This window comes from Rhea pennata, chromosome 1 (assembly GCF_028389875.1).
Source record: "Rhea pennata isolate bPtePen1 chromosome 1, bPtePen1.pri, whole genome shotgun sequence".
Classification (NCBI taxonomy): domain Eukaryota; kingdom Metazoa; phylum Chordata; class Aves; order Rheiformes; family Rheidae; genus Rhea; species Rhea pennata.
Window position 1 is genome coordinate 44,348,969 of NC_084663.1, and position 15,539 is coordinate 44,364,507.

Below are 15,539 nucleotides of genomic sequence, written 5' to 3' on the forward strand. Positions count from 1 at the left end.
TTGGAATCATCACTGATAGTTCTTTAAAACCATCTGTGCAGTGGCAGACAAAACCAGTCAACATGATGTTGGGCATCATCAGGAAGGGTACTGAGAACAAAAAATGAAGCACCGTTTTGTAACTATGGAACCTTGGATATTCCCACATTTTGAGTATTACATACTATTTTGGTCACTGCATCTTCAGGACAACCTGGGAAGTAGATGATTTGTAGAAAAGAGGAGCTAACATGTTCTGGAGTAGTTGCTTTTTAAGGAGAAAATAAAAAGGTTAGAATTCCTTTAATTCAAAGAGAGGAAGTGAGCGAGGTGAGGGGAGGAGGAAATGAATTTGAAGTTTACGAAGTCTTGAAGGCAGTGGTAAGATGTGTGCAAAGGGGCACTTCACCAAACTAAGGAGTACTAATGAGTACAAGAACTCATAGAATGGGAAGGTTGGAAGGGATGTCTGGAGATCATCTAGTCCAACCCTCAGCATAGCCCACATGGGGATTGAACCTGCGACTTTGGCATTAGCAGCACCATGCTCTAACCAACTGAGCTAAACCATGAAGCTAGTAAAGAAGCAGATTAAAAGCAAATTGGTTACTATAAGAAGTTTTGGACCCAAATAGTATCGCAAGTTCAAAATGGGGACAGCAGGCCCATAAACAGATACTAAAGGGATAGGCATATGCCTTTAACACATGATTGTAAATAACCAGGTTAGTATGATACAAAGGGACTGCAAAAAATGACCAAGTTCATCAGTTCTCCATAAACAGCATGTACTTTTGCTATTCTCCAAGACAGGCTAGATGGCCTGTTGGCTTGACCAAGTAGAGCATGTCTTATGTTCTTAGTCCAGCTGTTAAACTAAAAATCAGCGTGGAATATGGTGATATCACTCTAGCTTAAATATTCTTGTTATTATATGCTATTTTGTAGTTTGGCTACAGCCTTTAAAAGAAGATAGAGATCTTACGGGCATCTCTTGGCTGTCTTCAGTGTTACTAAAACTGAATATGTGATATGCATAAAACACAGGTAACAAAATTCTGTTACTATATGCTATTTTGTAGTTTGGCTAAAGCTTTTGAAGGCAGATGGTCTTCACTCAAACAAGAATTTCTTTCTATGAGAAACTACAAGTATCTTACCACAGAGAAGCTATGGCACATTCATGAAGTGTATATGTCCACTACTGGTAGGTACAATGACAGCAGAGATAATGGATTTTGGTAGTTACCCAGCTGCATTCACAATGTTACAAATATATGCAGTGGGGGTGTATATGTGTGACAGGGAATTAATTAGTGCAAATACAAACCCTGTAGGAAAGACACTAGAATAGGTGGAGGAGAGGAGAATTTATTTCCTGGACCTTGTATGGTTTTCCCACTGACATCTCATGTACCTATTCCAGTTCCCTCCTGTAACATGAGGACATCTTTTTTCAGTTTGGGCTTTCTTGTAAGGAAGGGAGAACAGGATAGTATCTAGAACTTAGCATCTGACTTACTTTAAAAAAAAAAAAAACAAAAACAAAAAAAAAACCTAACCAAAAACCTCCTAAGTGTCCAGAGATTAGCAGTAGCAATATAGGCACTAGCCTTTCTGAGGGAGTTAGTTGCTGAAATTAATATTGAAAAGAAACCATTAACTATTTTTTTTTTTGTGATGAGCATGAGGAGTGAGCAGTCTTAATTAAGTGTCTCTGTGACAAAAAAAAAAATACTTGGATTAACTTATGTTTGTCTTTCTGGGAATCCTTAGCATGTTAGATGACATTTTATTTTTTTTTCCATTTAGGTAGAGATCATCCAAGATCAAAACTGAAATAAAAGAGAGGGGCAGAGTGGTCATATGTACTCTGCTGATGAGGAGGATTCCAGAAATGTCAAATGGCTTTTCATCACCCCTCAGAAAATGCAGACCAAGAAAGCTGTCTTAAAGCAGCAGTGCAGTATGGAAATATAGTTGGTTTTGGTTTTATGAGGAGCCTTTTTCTGAGGAATTGTGATTGCAGAATAGTTTGTTTACAGCTTTAGATTTGTGCTGAGTTGGGGAAAGCCAGGGGAAATTACTGCCAAAGTTAGGTTGGAAAGGAGTAGTGATTCTTGTGCACAGTTCTGTTTGCTGCCCAGTAACCTGGTTATACAACTAAGCAAGAGCAAGCATATTTAACAAGTGATAGAACAACACTGATTTTAAAATTTTGTCTTTTAGAAAAAGCACATGAATAGATTTTTAAAGTTGGCTGGAAGATGTTGGTGTAGTAATTATTCCCTGTGTGCAAAAGAATCAGAACTAACTTGGAAACATTTAGCATAATCTTACTTTCTAGGTGTTGAGAGTTGAGCTTCAGTTTATATGAGGGAGAGAGGGATGTACTTGGAGATTTTTTTTTTAATTTGGATGCTAGCCTTAATCACAGTAATATTTTTAAAATACGTTTTTTAATTCTTCTGTTTTCTTCCATTGGTGAAATAATTAGGGAGTTCTGTACTCCAGGGCAGTATACCTAGCAGGTATACTTATTGGTCCTTATTCCCAGGACTTTGCTCATACCTCTCCCCCGCACACCTCATTTCCCTTTGCCCATGAGTGTGGGCTCTGCCAATGCAGGCTGAAAAAGAAATCCTGAAAAAAAAAAAAAATCGAACTGAGATTTACAGGGAGGAGTGTATTCAAATGATACTACAACCACTGAAAATGGTGTTTGCATTGCTTTACTTTGTGATATTCTGGACTAAAATAATCCGAAAGGGGGTTGGAGGAGAAGAAAGAACATTAGCAACAATGTTGGTTATGTCTGAGGAACTGTATGTTAAAGAAAGAACACAACTGTATAAAGACATGGCTCTAATCAAAGCCATCGTACTGTACACATAAGCAAGTTCAGTGCTCCCTCGTGTGGCAGATTATGACCAGTAAATTCATTGTAACTCACACCTGTTCGTGGCAAAATGTGCTGAGCTCTGAGAAGTATCCAGCATCCAAACTATTTTAATGCTACTACGTTCCAAGCTTAATACACTTATAAACACAAATAGCACTGAATTCTTTTTTATTGACATTGGGGGAGAAAAATCTTTAACCATCTGATTGACTGAAATTTGCCAAATGAAAATAGACAAAACAAATGTTTATGTACGTGCAAACATTGCTGATCAAACTGCTAAAAGAAATAACTAAAAGACAGGTCTTGAGCTAAGATCAAGCAGCAGAAAAATAGCAAATAGGTAAATGACTATTAAATAGGTCTTACTTTGAAACTTCCCATTTAAACAAAGAATAAACAACAATAACACCACCAAATAAAGCCACAGCAGGTAATAGTTGCTCTTCTAAACTTTTATACACTATATATTAATCACTCTGTCTTTCAGTTATTTCCTCTGATAAAACTGACTTCTGTGAAGTCTCAGCAAGGCCATCTTGGCTAAAAGCGTAACGTTAGACAGGAGCCTGTCTAATGCCCTGTTATAATGAAGAAATGGTGGGATTTGGCTTCTCTTTTCTTTCATTTTCTTTGTTGAATATGTTTGGAAACTTGAGAATCTGATTCTATGCAAACATTGGATTTTATTTTCCGATGCTGGCTGGTGACTGAAGATCCTGGAACAAAAAGGTGGCTCTTGGTAAAGCAAAAATCTTCTTGGTCCGCAGGTAACGTAGAAGAAAGTTTTTGTTTTTTTTGTATAAATCATGTTTTATTAAATTACTTCTTTTTTGTAAACAGTTCTGGGTTTTGTTTTTTTTTTTTTTTTTTTTTTTCCTAAGAGGTGAGCCATCATGGTGATTCTCTATAGATACCTGACATTTCTATTTTGTCTTTAGAGGTCCATTTTGGCTCCAGTTCCAGGTTATGTCATTCTATTATACATCATCAGAGGCAGGTGTTCAGCTTGAAATATTGACAGATTTTTTTCAGTAAGAACATGTTGAAGCTTCTAATTTGCTAAACATATTCATTTGACTGTTACAATCCAAAAACTGTAAAAATGGTGAAATGAAAAGATACAAACAGTATTATTGACACTGTATTGTCAAATGTTTGCACTGAGACCCCATGTACCATAGATTTTATTTTAAAAAAATCATATTTATATCCATTTACATAAGACTTACACATTTTAAAAGAAATACATACACAGTAAATACGTAAATGTCTAGTATTTTACAATAAAACAGATGGAACAATGTAAAAATGAGTGGCTTCATTTGATAAAAGCTTTGGATGTGCACTGCTGCCAAATTTCTGATGACAGAAATGCTGCGAGGAAAGGGGGAGGTTATTTTTTTCTTTTTAAAATAATTTAGGTTTTTTTATTCTTGTTTTAAACTAATCAATACGTGAAAAGAACATCATAGCTCTTTGTCTGACAAACCTTACGTGTTCTCTTCCCTATTACCCTGTTCTTGAAAAGAGTTTTAATGGTCTTTTTCCTAAGTAGTGGTAGTGCACTTCAGGTAAAGTAGAAGAAAGAGATGACATCTAAAGGAAAAAAAATAAATGTTAATTAGCAAAATTCTTTGATTCTCGTTTTGTCTAGGATGCAGTGACACCAACAGAAATATTATAGCACTGAATAAGCTATTGCATGATTTACTAAAACTTTAGTATCTGAGGACGACAATGATTCGTTGTTTAATTTTAGATCTGTCACATAAATCCATTAGTACATTTTAATCTTTTACTAAAATGTACTGAATCCTGTCCTAGATAGAACAAACGCCTATTTTTGTCTATGTATGTTCATTTTACAGCTATTTCTTGATGTTTTGATTCAGCAGTGGGGCTTGTGGTTTCCTGCATTTGTAGAGCTTTGCCTGTTTGGCACAGGCCTGAACACTGTGTGTGTGTGTGTGTCTACATATATATATATATATGTATATGTATATGTGTATATATATATGCACACACATGTATGTATGTATATATATTTTTAAGGTGTATAGATGCTTTGACAACTCTGTGATTCTCTTTGTTCACTGCTGCTTGACAGCATATGGCTTGACAGGGCCTTTATGGCCCTGGTGATTTCTTTGCTATAGACCAGCTGTTTCTAGATCATTTGCATCTTTAGGGAAGTTGTCTTCTCCATTTGTCTTTACAAATCCTCTTTGGAATCCTTCATTGATAATGGACATATTTGCTTTTGCCAAATTCCCTTTGATATTTCATTAGTAGAAAGCTGCAGTATGTTCCAGGACTCCCTCACTGTGGCAGTGAAACTCTCCTGACTGAGCCTGCTGACTTGGAAGGTGACATGTGTTTCATGAGTGTAGGGAACATGTAGACAGTATAACTGCTAAATCAGCATTAAGTTACATCCTTCCACTGGCTAGGTAACTGCTTCCAGATGCTGAGCTGGACAACATAAAGCCACCTCAGCAGAAGGCTTGCTCAGTCTCATATGCACTATGATCAACTTCTCTTTAAGGTTATATGGCCAGACATTGTTTAAGGCTGCTAATGCTAAATGTTAGATCTTGGGAATGTGTTCACACTAGGCTGGGGCACTTCTGTCTGGAGGCTGCCAGTTCGTGTTTTCTGTCCACTCATCATGGAAGTTTCAACAAATGACTAAAAAATACCTGAAAACGGAACTTGAAAGCATATAAATTGCATTGCTATGCATATTCCCTTTTATTATTCTCAAAAATTATCTTGTACTGCTGTTGTGCGACAACAAGCTCATCCAGCTTGCTGCTCTGCTGCTTAGTTAGACTCAATCCCATGTAAATATAATCATCAGAATACCACAACTGTTGGTTTACTCTAGGCAAGGTTAAATAGGCCCTCCCTCTGACCTGGAAAATTTCAGGATTCACATTGTAATCAATAACCTTCCCTGTTATCCAAGTAGCAGGCAGTTCCTTTACATGATGACACTGCTACTCAGGAAATGTTATCCCCGTGAGATGGCTCCAGTTGCTTTGCAAACTTCTGAAAACGCTTCTGGGGTAGGTGGGTGGCTGGGTGTGCGCACGTGCGCTTCAACACACTTCACATCCCCCGTGTGAGCAGTGTAGATATTTAACCATTGAGCCTTTAGATTCAAGTCATTCATTTACTTAGGTTTACAAGCCTGACAGCATAATGGAAGTCTTTTCCCTGTTTACAATTCATATAATTTATCCAAATGAAAGATTAATTTCTTTCTTTGCTTTCTGGATAGCTAAGCTACCTGACATTTTGAAATTGCACTTAAAAACAACTAGTTCATACTATCTCATGCCTTCTCTAGAAGGAGTAGGTGGTAAGTGAAAAGAAGCATTAATTTCAGTCATCTTCATGTTAGCCTTTGCAGTTTAGATCTAAATTTGACATTGTGTAGTATTCTGCCAATTATATACTAATCTTCAACACTTTAAAGCTCTATAGCAAACTTCAAGCATCAGTGTATGTGATACCCATCCCTGATCTTTGAAACAGTATGTACGAATATTCCTATAAAACACCTGAAATGTAATTTGAAAGCATACAACTTCAACCTAGTCAAAATTGTTTGCATTGGTGCCATAAAGTGTTTGAAAGAGTTAACTTGTATAGCTTTGTATAAGCATCTTTTTGCTTAAAATACATAGTATGTATATAGGGTCAACACATTTTTTTTTTCATTTATGTATTTAGCTTATTAGTGTTTAGACAATTACTGAATACAGCAGGAATATACAACTTAAGTAAGTATGTATTAACTTACATAATCATAAATTGCTTTTAATTAACATACTAATTTTCAATTTCTGCCCTTCTTGCACTCTTTAAAGCTGTGCACTCTTCCAAAATTGCAATGCTGAAGGAGAGGGGATAATGCTGAAGGGTAGTATGAAAAAGGAGAGGTGTCTCTGCTACAAGTTTCTGCATCCATTGATTGCAGTGAGAGTACTCTGACTGACTTTACTGACATAACATTGAGCCCCAGTTTATACATATACACACACACACAAGGATTTATGTAGTTTATCTGCTACGTTATCATCTTTGCAGGACCCTTTGTGACACTTCATCTACTTCAGGGAAAAAAAAAAAGAGGAAGAGAGATCTCCTGTGTTTATTTTTCAGCAGCATTAAAAGCTTCCCTTTCTGCTACGGTAGCATTTTATATTCATGCAGTCTCCTGAACAAATATGACACACACAATCTACATTTTCTACATGTAGAATTTCCTAGAACCTAAGTGCTTTTTGAACATGCCTACAATTAGCAAAATCTTGATGACGCCAAGCATCTCCAGGCTTTAAAAAAATAAAAAATAAGCAAAGAGAGAGAGAGAGAGAGAGTGATTGATTGATTGCTGGCTGGCTAGAAACAGCAGCAATTCCTTTCCTGCAGATCCTGGCATCACTTGTTTAGAACACCCTACAACCAAAGAAGCATTTAGCTATTCGATGCCTGGTGAGGTTTTGGTGCTATCCAAGTACACTTTCCATCTCCCCTATACTTCTCTGGAAAAAACAATATATGGAAAAGAAAACTATGTCCCTAAGAAGATAACAGCATGAAATGGTGCCATATTGATGGAAGCGCTTATCATGTTAGTCTTTTCTGTAAGACGATTTTGTAGCAAACAGAATATTTTCCACAGAGCTCTGTTGGGAAGGATAACTGTGAGATTCACAGCCATATTTAAGTGGCAAGATACTTATGCAGTAAGAACTCCAGTACTAGCTTTGATCCAGGGTTGCATCCATCGGCTTTCCTTGCTGCTGGTTACTTCTGAATGATTTGAGAAAAAGGCAAGAATCTCCGTAATAGGTAACTTTAGAAGATTTTATGTATGGAAAGGTTGTGGCCTATCCAGCTACCTAATGATGTCCTAAGCTGAGTCATAGCATTCATTAAAATAAAAATAAAAACCTAGGACATTGCTTCTGCTATACTAGTTTTTTTTTTGTTTGTTTTTCTCTCCAGCTCATGGCAGAACTATTTCAAGTAAACTTTTAAAAGTAAATTCAGTCCCTGTGCCTATTCCTCTCTCCCCAGCTCTACCTTTAAGAACATACAAAATATGTTATGCTTGGTGAGCTACCATCTGAAGAGAGCAGTCTGAAAACAGCTGTCTCATCTGAGCGTATGATTGTGGTTTGTCAGCAGAGAGACCCTGCTATCTCAGATGGGGAAAAGAACTTTGCTTCTCCTGCCCTGGGCTCGAGACTGTTGTCTTGATCAAAAGGGCCCCCTAGTGAGTCTAAGGTCCTCTGCTCAGTGGTGGCCCTCACTTGAGTAATGCCAAGGAATACTGAGTGTAGTGTTCATTACACAGACCTTCCATGATGGCCCCTTATGAATACTCACAACAATTCAGTGCTGGCTTCTTTGCTAGGCCTTGTCAGCATGAGTATGTACGAACTGTTGAGCTGTCTAACCTCTGCAGTCGTGATGAAGCAACTGCAAATTGCAAACAAACAAACAAACCAAAACCTCTTTAGAATCATGAAGAAAATCAGTCAATTTCCCACTGGAAGGATGGCTATTGAGTTACACTGTGGCTCTTGATGACATGATCAGGGCATGGTCTAGCTCTCAACTTGTTTGGAGTTGCTTTATGTCTGGCATGCTGTTGAGTCTGTCTGCCTCAAGTGAGTTAAACAGTTTAAACCTTACTTTTATCTGTATTTTTGTGGCAGCTCTAACATATACCTATCATGCTGTTTAAGTAATAGAATGTTCTTAGCACTGGAAGATAGGAAGCCAAATCCTGGATGGAGATGCAGTCTTCATAGATACTTACGTTTAAGTCTACCGAGTTCAATACCCAGCTCAACAATATACTGTCTGGAAGACCTCAGACAAATCCTTAAATAGCCCCTGTGCCTCTGTAAAATGGGAATAGTATCTTTTACTTCATGGTATGGCTAGAAGATAAAATCAATTAATATTTGTAAAGTTCTTAGCTTAGTTATGCAAGCCATGGAAATGCCTAGGGAACTAGTATCTTTATTTGTAAATGGAATTTGCCTTTAAAGGGATTCTTCCTGTCTTATGACTTTGTCATTGCCAAAAAGTGCAAGAGTAAAAGCAAAGCGTGCACATGAGCAGTGGAGGCAATGGAATATAGTGATGCAGTCAGTGCAAGTGATAGTTTTAAAAGGTGAGAGACTGCAATGGAATTTAGGCAGCTATATTGTCATACCAAGTTATTTAAAGTTACAAAATGTAATAACTACCAACAGTTTATTAAATTTCTTTAAAATGTAAGACAAGTCTACGATGAGTTAAGTGCTCTTATAAGGAAATGGACAGTTGGCAGTACTTGCAGTGGGCCAATTTGTGTGCTGCTGCTTCTGAGAACTTCGGAGCAGTATACTGACATGACTTTATTGTCCATGTACCTGAAGGAAAAGCTTCAGTGGGATTTGCCCCTTCTCTTACCACAATTTTTCATTTTACTTATTTTTTTTATTATAATCTGCTTGTTACTTGTTACCATTGCCAAGTTAGTACGTCTTTTCAGATTTAAAAGATTTTAGAGAAAAATTAAGACTAATATTCAGTAACTGAAACTCAGCTTTTGCTAACTGCACTACCTATCCGGTTATTACTAATGTTTAACTGTTAGCAGCTTCAGTTATTTGGTAGTCAAAGCTGGTTGGTTTGAAAGCCAAAGAGGAAAATAAAGATGATAGACCCTTTTCTAAGTTCATCTTCTAAAATGAAATCCACCTACTAGTGAGGTTTATGAGCTGAAAAATGTTATCTGCAAGCTTACATGAAAGCCAGCAAATTAATTCCCCTCTTTTTGCATGTTTCCTTTGCACCCAGGAGGATGCAAAGGCTAGGTTTTATTTTTTAGATGAACACTGACATTCTGAATTAATGCTGAAAAAAATTATAGTATGCCAGGTCAGTGCTTCTCCATTCCCCAGGTCAGGTTTCCCAGACTTCATTCATGCTTATTCTAGTAAAATGAACTCAGCTGTTCTGTTGCAAGAAAGACACGCACTAAAAGTCAGTTTAGCATGCTAGAATAAGCCTCTTGCTTTCCAACAGTAAGTGCAGAAATCACTGCATACCATCCGTTGTCATTTTCCGCGACTGCCCTGATGTTGTAGTTAGTCTGAATCCAGCTGGCAGCGTTTCGGAGGAGCCGGGCATCATGCTGATTCCGTGCACCTCACGTGGAGGAAACTGTCGTCGCCAGGAGGGGCCGCGTCTGAAGTTCTTGTCATCGGTCTGTCAATGCATGGGTTTGTATTTGATGAAATATGAAAAATGAAGTCTCTGATTAATTATCTGGCTGTCTGTTGCCTCTCCTGCTATCACATTTATTTCACAACAAATACCCTACTCTGTTGCATTGCATGCAAAAACTATTGTGCATTTGAGACTTGCAAATGGAAAATGCTTTAGAAATTGTAAGTACTAGGATGGAAAGCTTTAACTCTCTTGCCTGATATAGTAGAGGTTTTAAGGAAGTTCCAATTTAGCTGACACTAAAAAGTCCGATCTCTTCCAAATAAAACGATAGAGAGCACCATAGTGTGCTGCTGCATTAGGATGCTTATGTAAAGCGCTAATAAAAACTAAGCACTCAAGTGCATGCACAGAATTTACAGGCATCCCACATTTTGGGCAAGTCCTTTAAAGTTTTATTCCTCACATGCAGAAACCGAGACTTGAACATTTTTTCACTGGACTCTTACCTTAAGATGAACATTTTCTATAGATGGATTTGAGATTCCCCATCCTGGATAATTGCCCCAAATCACACTCTATTACATCTTGATTATCTTTAAAGAAAAGAACAAACACACACTTGTCTTTTCTTTTTTTCCTCTTTTCTTTTTGAAAGGAAGGATGCAACTGTCCTAAAGGATAGGCTACTGAGGCATTTCCCCACTTGCTCTGGCCAGTGCAGCTTCCACTCCTTCCTGCCCGTGTCCTCTATGGAAAATGTTTATTTAAGGTAAGAATCCAGTGTAAAAAATTTAGTATCCAAATGATTAAAAAAAAGAATTACGAATATGTTGCTTTAAAGAGGTTATTTAAAAAAACCTTGATTTTGGCATTTCCTAATTTTTCACAACTATAAGTAACTTGACTCTAACAATGTGTGAATTAACATATCTTCATGCATTGCATTATATTTTTATAAATATGTTACTGTGATATTTTATGAATATTTTAAACAAAATTTAATTACTTCCTCAAGTCGTCTTTCAGTTCCTAGTGCTAAAAGGTTGTTGTATTCTCTCTCAAGGATCTGCCGTGCCTAGAGATATCAAAGGAAATAATTAAAATGATTGAGGATGAATAAAAAAATGATAATGGGTACAGACTATTTAGAAGTAGCATGAACAAACTTGCCTGGGTGTTTTGTGTTGGAATCTGTAATAATAAAGCTAAACTGCTGTAATCAAAGTTTTCGTCAAGTGCTATAAGTGAACCATGAACACCACTTTCTAGAATATTATTTGCATATTCTCGTAGGCCAATAGCTTGTATCCAGCGTATGACTCGATCATTGCTCCATACCAGCACATCTGTAAGGACATAACATGTGTTCAGTCTCCTGAGACCTGATAACTTTTAAACTGCACAAGTCCATGCATATAGTTGTGCATGCACTGTAGATGTCCTACTGCTTCATGTTTTATATGAGGAATGATAGCAAGCTATTAATGTAACTTCAATGGCTTCAATATCTCCTTCAAAACCTGAGGTGTGGGAGTATGTAATCTCTGTGATTTTAGCCATTTTAAGTAAAACGTTTATTCTATACTATGTATGTTTCTAAAGAAGAAAGGTGTTCCAGAAGGCACCTCCAGAAGACAATTCCTCCCACTCTTTTAGTTACCTATTGCCCTTTTCTCTTTCTCAAGTCCTTAACCTGCAGAGAAAGGTGTCTCACCTTGCAGACAGCTGTATTTAGTAAGTAACTCAAAAGAAAGAAACCTGAGAAAGTACAGCAGTGTCATTACAGACACACACACAAAAAAGCCCTTTTCGATTTGTAGGCAAGATTTTACAGTTTAACAGTGAAAGGGAGGAGAAGAAATAGCAGTTCCTTGCTTCCAACGCTTCACTTGAGAGATTTGTATCAAACATTTTAAGAGTCAGGTCATCACCTGCCATTTTACAACATGCCATAAAGCAAACCATGAATTCACAGTTTTAGAAACTATTTTTACTTCTGAAGGCTGGTCCAGCTCTTAAGGTCCATGCCAATTACAAAGCTATGGCAACAAAATGAGCTACAAAACTATTTTTGAGGATCTAGCTATTAAAAAGAAAAGACTGAACCCTGTCTGTAATATTAAAAGAAAGTTACTTATACTGATCTTTATACTTGTAAGTAGAAAAAGTAATATGGTGTTCTGTATTGCTAAGTGATCAGGCTTTTTCCTGATTAGGACCCGTGGAGGAAGTAGGGCTTGTATAGCTGTTCCTTGGGGCAAGCATTCTCCATCCTGCACCAAGAGCACCTCAAAATTTGGGATCAGGCTTGGCTGAAACCCAACATGGCAGCCGGGAATCACTGAGACTGAATCCCCCAGGAACTGTGTCTAATTAGTGGATGCGTAACAGGGTGAAGGTTGGGACAAGGCTAATAGCTCCTATCGTTATGAGGGCTAGCACTGGAGCAACACCAGAACCTGAGACCAATCACCAGTTCCTCCACCTGAGACCCCTGCTACACCTGGTCAGGCTGACTGACACTGGGGCCTAAATAGCCTAAATAGCCAGCTCCAAGTCTTTGAATTAGTACATGTCATCGTCGGAGTTGAGCAAGCGCACGCTTTCATGGTAGCCATTCACTCCTCCTCTACAGTTCCCATTTTTTTCAGTTCCTCCTATCAGCACTGTGCTTGAGATGCATTAACTGCTGTCATTCTCTAGAGCTTGCGATGCTTAAAGGAATCAAAGGATGCACTTCTGATGATGGGAACTCTTACTGTCACATATAAGAACCACTACACAATGAGCTTGCAAGTGCTCTCAGAAGTTTTACACACAAAAAGCCTTTTTTAAACAGCTATTAAATCTTTTAATAAGCCCAGTTCTGTTGGGAACTAACCTTTTAGATCAAAGCCTAACAGAGAGCAAAATATTAAATTGTAAACTCAAAAGTGTTCATTTTCCTCAAACAACTGCCTCAGTGGTCCCCCCTCCAAGCAACTTTGACTGCAAAACACATTTTGAAATAAGAAATCAAGGGCAAAGATTGTTCAAAAGCAGGAATGTAGCGTTAGGGTCCCGAGTCCTCAGATTTTCCGGTGTTGCTCCCAGCAAGTCCCACTGAGGCTATTTGGCCTTCTGTTTCTGAGACTGAGGGAGGCTGGGTTGAGATCTGCCCCAGAATCCACTTTAGCAAATTGTGTATAGATCAAACCACCATTCAGAACTACAGCCCCAATTTAGCAAAGTACTTAACTGTGCATAATTTGAGCATTTTTTTGTGTGTTCTGAAAAGAGGGATGGACTTATTTAAGCTTTACTTGAAGCACATGCTTAAATGCTTTGCTAAAATGGCATGAGAAGGGGTTGATAGTGTGAGGCTTCAAAAGAAGAAACATTCCCAGTATTCATTCCCAGGAACTATCACCTTTTATTTCATGCTGACTCATTTCTCTTCGCTTTTCCAGTTCTTTTCTATCATAATTCAACCTCTTTAAACACATGATTCCATATTGCAAGCTTGTTCTGTTATTTAAAGAGAAACATTTACAGAGTTAATAAAAATAATTTTGAAGATGGGAACATACTTAGGATGCATTTCCTGCATTTCACATGCGGTCTTTCATCATGCCCAAGTAGCAAATCTTGAGGCATGTGTGGAGAGCAAAACGCCCTCCAAAAAGAGCAAAAGAGCTCCACAGACTTTAAAAATGAAATGGGCAAAACCCAAATGAAGACGTTTGAATAAATGTTCTAAAGTAAGAAACCCAAAGCATTCAAAATTGTATTCAGAAAAGGTCAGCCCTTTTGAGCCCACTGAAATGTTTTGTCAAATCAAGCCTTACAAAGAGGTGTCAAATCAGACAGTAAAAACAAAACAAAATGACCCCCCCATACACACATCTTGTCATATAACCAAAATTCCCCCTAAAATCTCAGTGAGTGTATTTCCATATCTCCAGTTTACCTTCCTGGCTATCTCCCTAGACAACTTGACCAGCTGTCAATTTGCTTTTAGTCTTAACAGCTGTTGTGTGTTGCACACAACAGCATTTCATTATTATATCTCTGACCTTTGGATCTTAATCTACTTTTTTTTTGACCTTTTAGACGACTTAAGAAATTGTTACTATTTATGTATTGTCAAAGCTTTATTTATTAACAGCTCCCTGCTCATTTTGGAGCTATCTATAACAATATTTAGTTATGAGAGCAGTGCAGTTGCTATTTCTGAAGGAACCCTTCTCAGGCCTGACTGGTGGCCCTTGCTCTCTCTGTGGTTGGTCAAGCAAGAACAACAAAAAATAGGCACTTTTATTCTGTGCAGCACTGAACGCTACATCAGACACATAGAAGTCTGTAAAGGTGTAGTCTTTATGCAAACCTACCGATGAAAGCTATCGACCATTTTTAAGTGCACACGCAGATCTTTCTTTGTGAGATGATCTAACATCCTTGCATCTACCAGGCATTCCATAAAATAACTGCGGTACTGAGGTAAGCCCAGACTGGGGAGCCATTCGTTACCTATCCATTCGTGGTTCATATCGCCATAAGCCAGGGTCTACAGGAAAAAAGGAAAAGGAAAATTGTTTAGTTTGTTTAAGGCCATACTGCAGAACGAAGACAAAAAATATAAACTAAGTTTCTTTCCAGTAAGACTTCTCAGTTTAGGAAATTTGACTAAGAGCAGCATTCTGGTTTTGCATTATTTTGTCACTTGAGTTTTAAGCCCCTGTGAGGTATTTGTTACTAATAGCAATATTTTCACTTTGCTATATTTTGTTTTCTAGCTTTGTAAAATTTTAACATTTGTTGTAATAATTTACAGTTTCAATTTTGAAACATCATACAATCAAAATGTGTTTGTTTCATAATCTTACTGGCTTTCAATAGAACTTGTACTCCTACAGCACTTATGCTAGGTTTAAATTTGGTAATACAAACTTGGCCCCCGTGAATCAACTGGGGTTTGGGCCAACCTTTAATGGAGGCTTTGATTTCCTCAATAAGATCTAACAACTGGTCTCATTAACACAATTCCTGGTTATACATCTGTAACTAGCTCAAAACTAAGTGCATCACATGCAGAGTCATTAAGTTAATTCTTCAAGATAGTAGCAAAGCAGATGCATCCCTGAAGCTAGCCTGCAGGCACAGAGCTACTTTAAGGTAGAGCTGATATTTCAATATCAAGAAGAAAAAAAATACATTAAGAAAACCCCACATTGAACTACTTTTTATATGGATTGCATAGCTGAGATGCACAATATTTACAGTCTAATCTCACTATTGTTAATTATTTTGCTACTGTTAAAGTTTAACAGAAAAGAGAATTCATAAATTGCAAGATTGACACCTTCTCAAGAAGATGGTGCTCAGTTTTTGAGCAACACTTAAGGCCAGCTATCTTTATTTTTCTGTACAT

At 37.5% G+C, this 15,539-nt stretch overlaps 1 protein-coding gene across 1 annotated transcript in view; it reads right to left on the reverse strand.

Annotated features, from left to right (window-relative positions):
• Nucleotides 1–4,194: 4,194 nt before the first annotated feature.
• Nucleotides 4,195–15,539, reverse strand: part of PPFIA2 (PTPRF interacting protein alpha 2) — a 335,437-nt gene continuing 324,092 nt past the window's right edge. The window contains exons 28-34 of the mRNA XM_062568090.1: nucleotides 14,500–14,675; nucleotides 13,539–13,636; nucleotides 11,300–11,475; nucleotides 11,136–11,204; nucleotides 10,006–10,165; nucleotides 8,288–8,380; nucleotides 4,195–4,480 (exon numbers count right to left, since the gene is read on the reverse strand). Coding sequence (XP_062424074.1) covers nucleotides 8,322–8,380; nucleotides 10,006–10,165; nucleotides 11,136–11,204; nucleotides 11,300–11,475; nucleotides 13,539–13,636; nucleotides 14,500–14,675 — 738 coding nt within the window. The 3' untranslated portion in view covers nucleotides 4,195–4,480; nucleotides 8,288–8,321. The remainder of the gene's footprint in view (nucleotides 4,481–8,287; nucleotides 8,381–10,005; nucleotides 10,166–11,135; nucleotides 11,205–11,299; nucleotides 11,476–13,538; nucleotides 13,637–14,499; nucleotides 14,676–15,539) is intronic.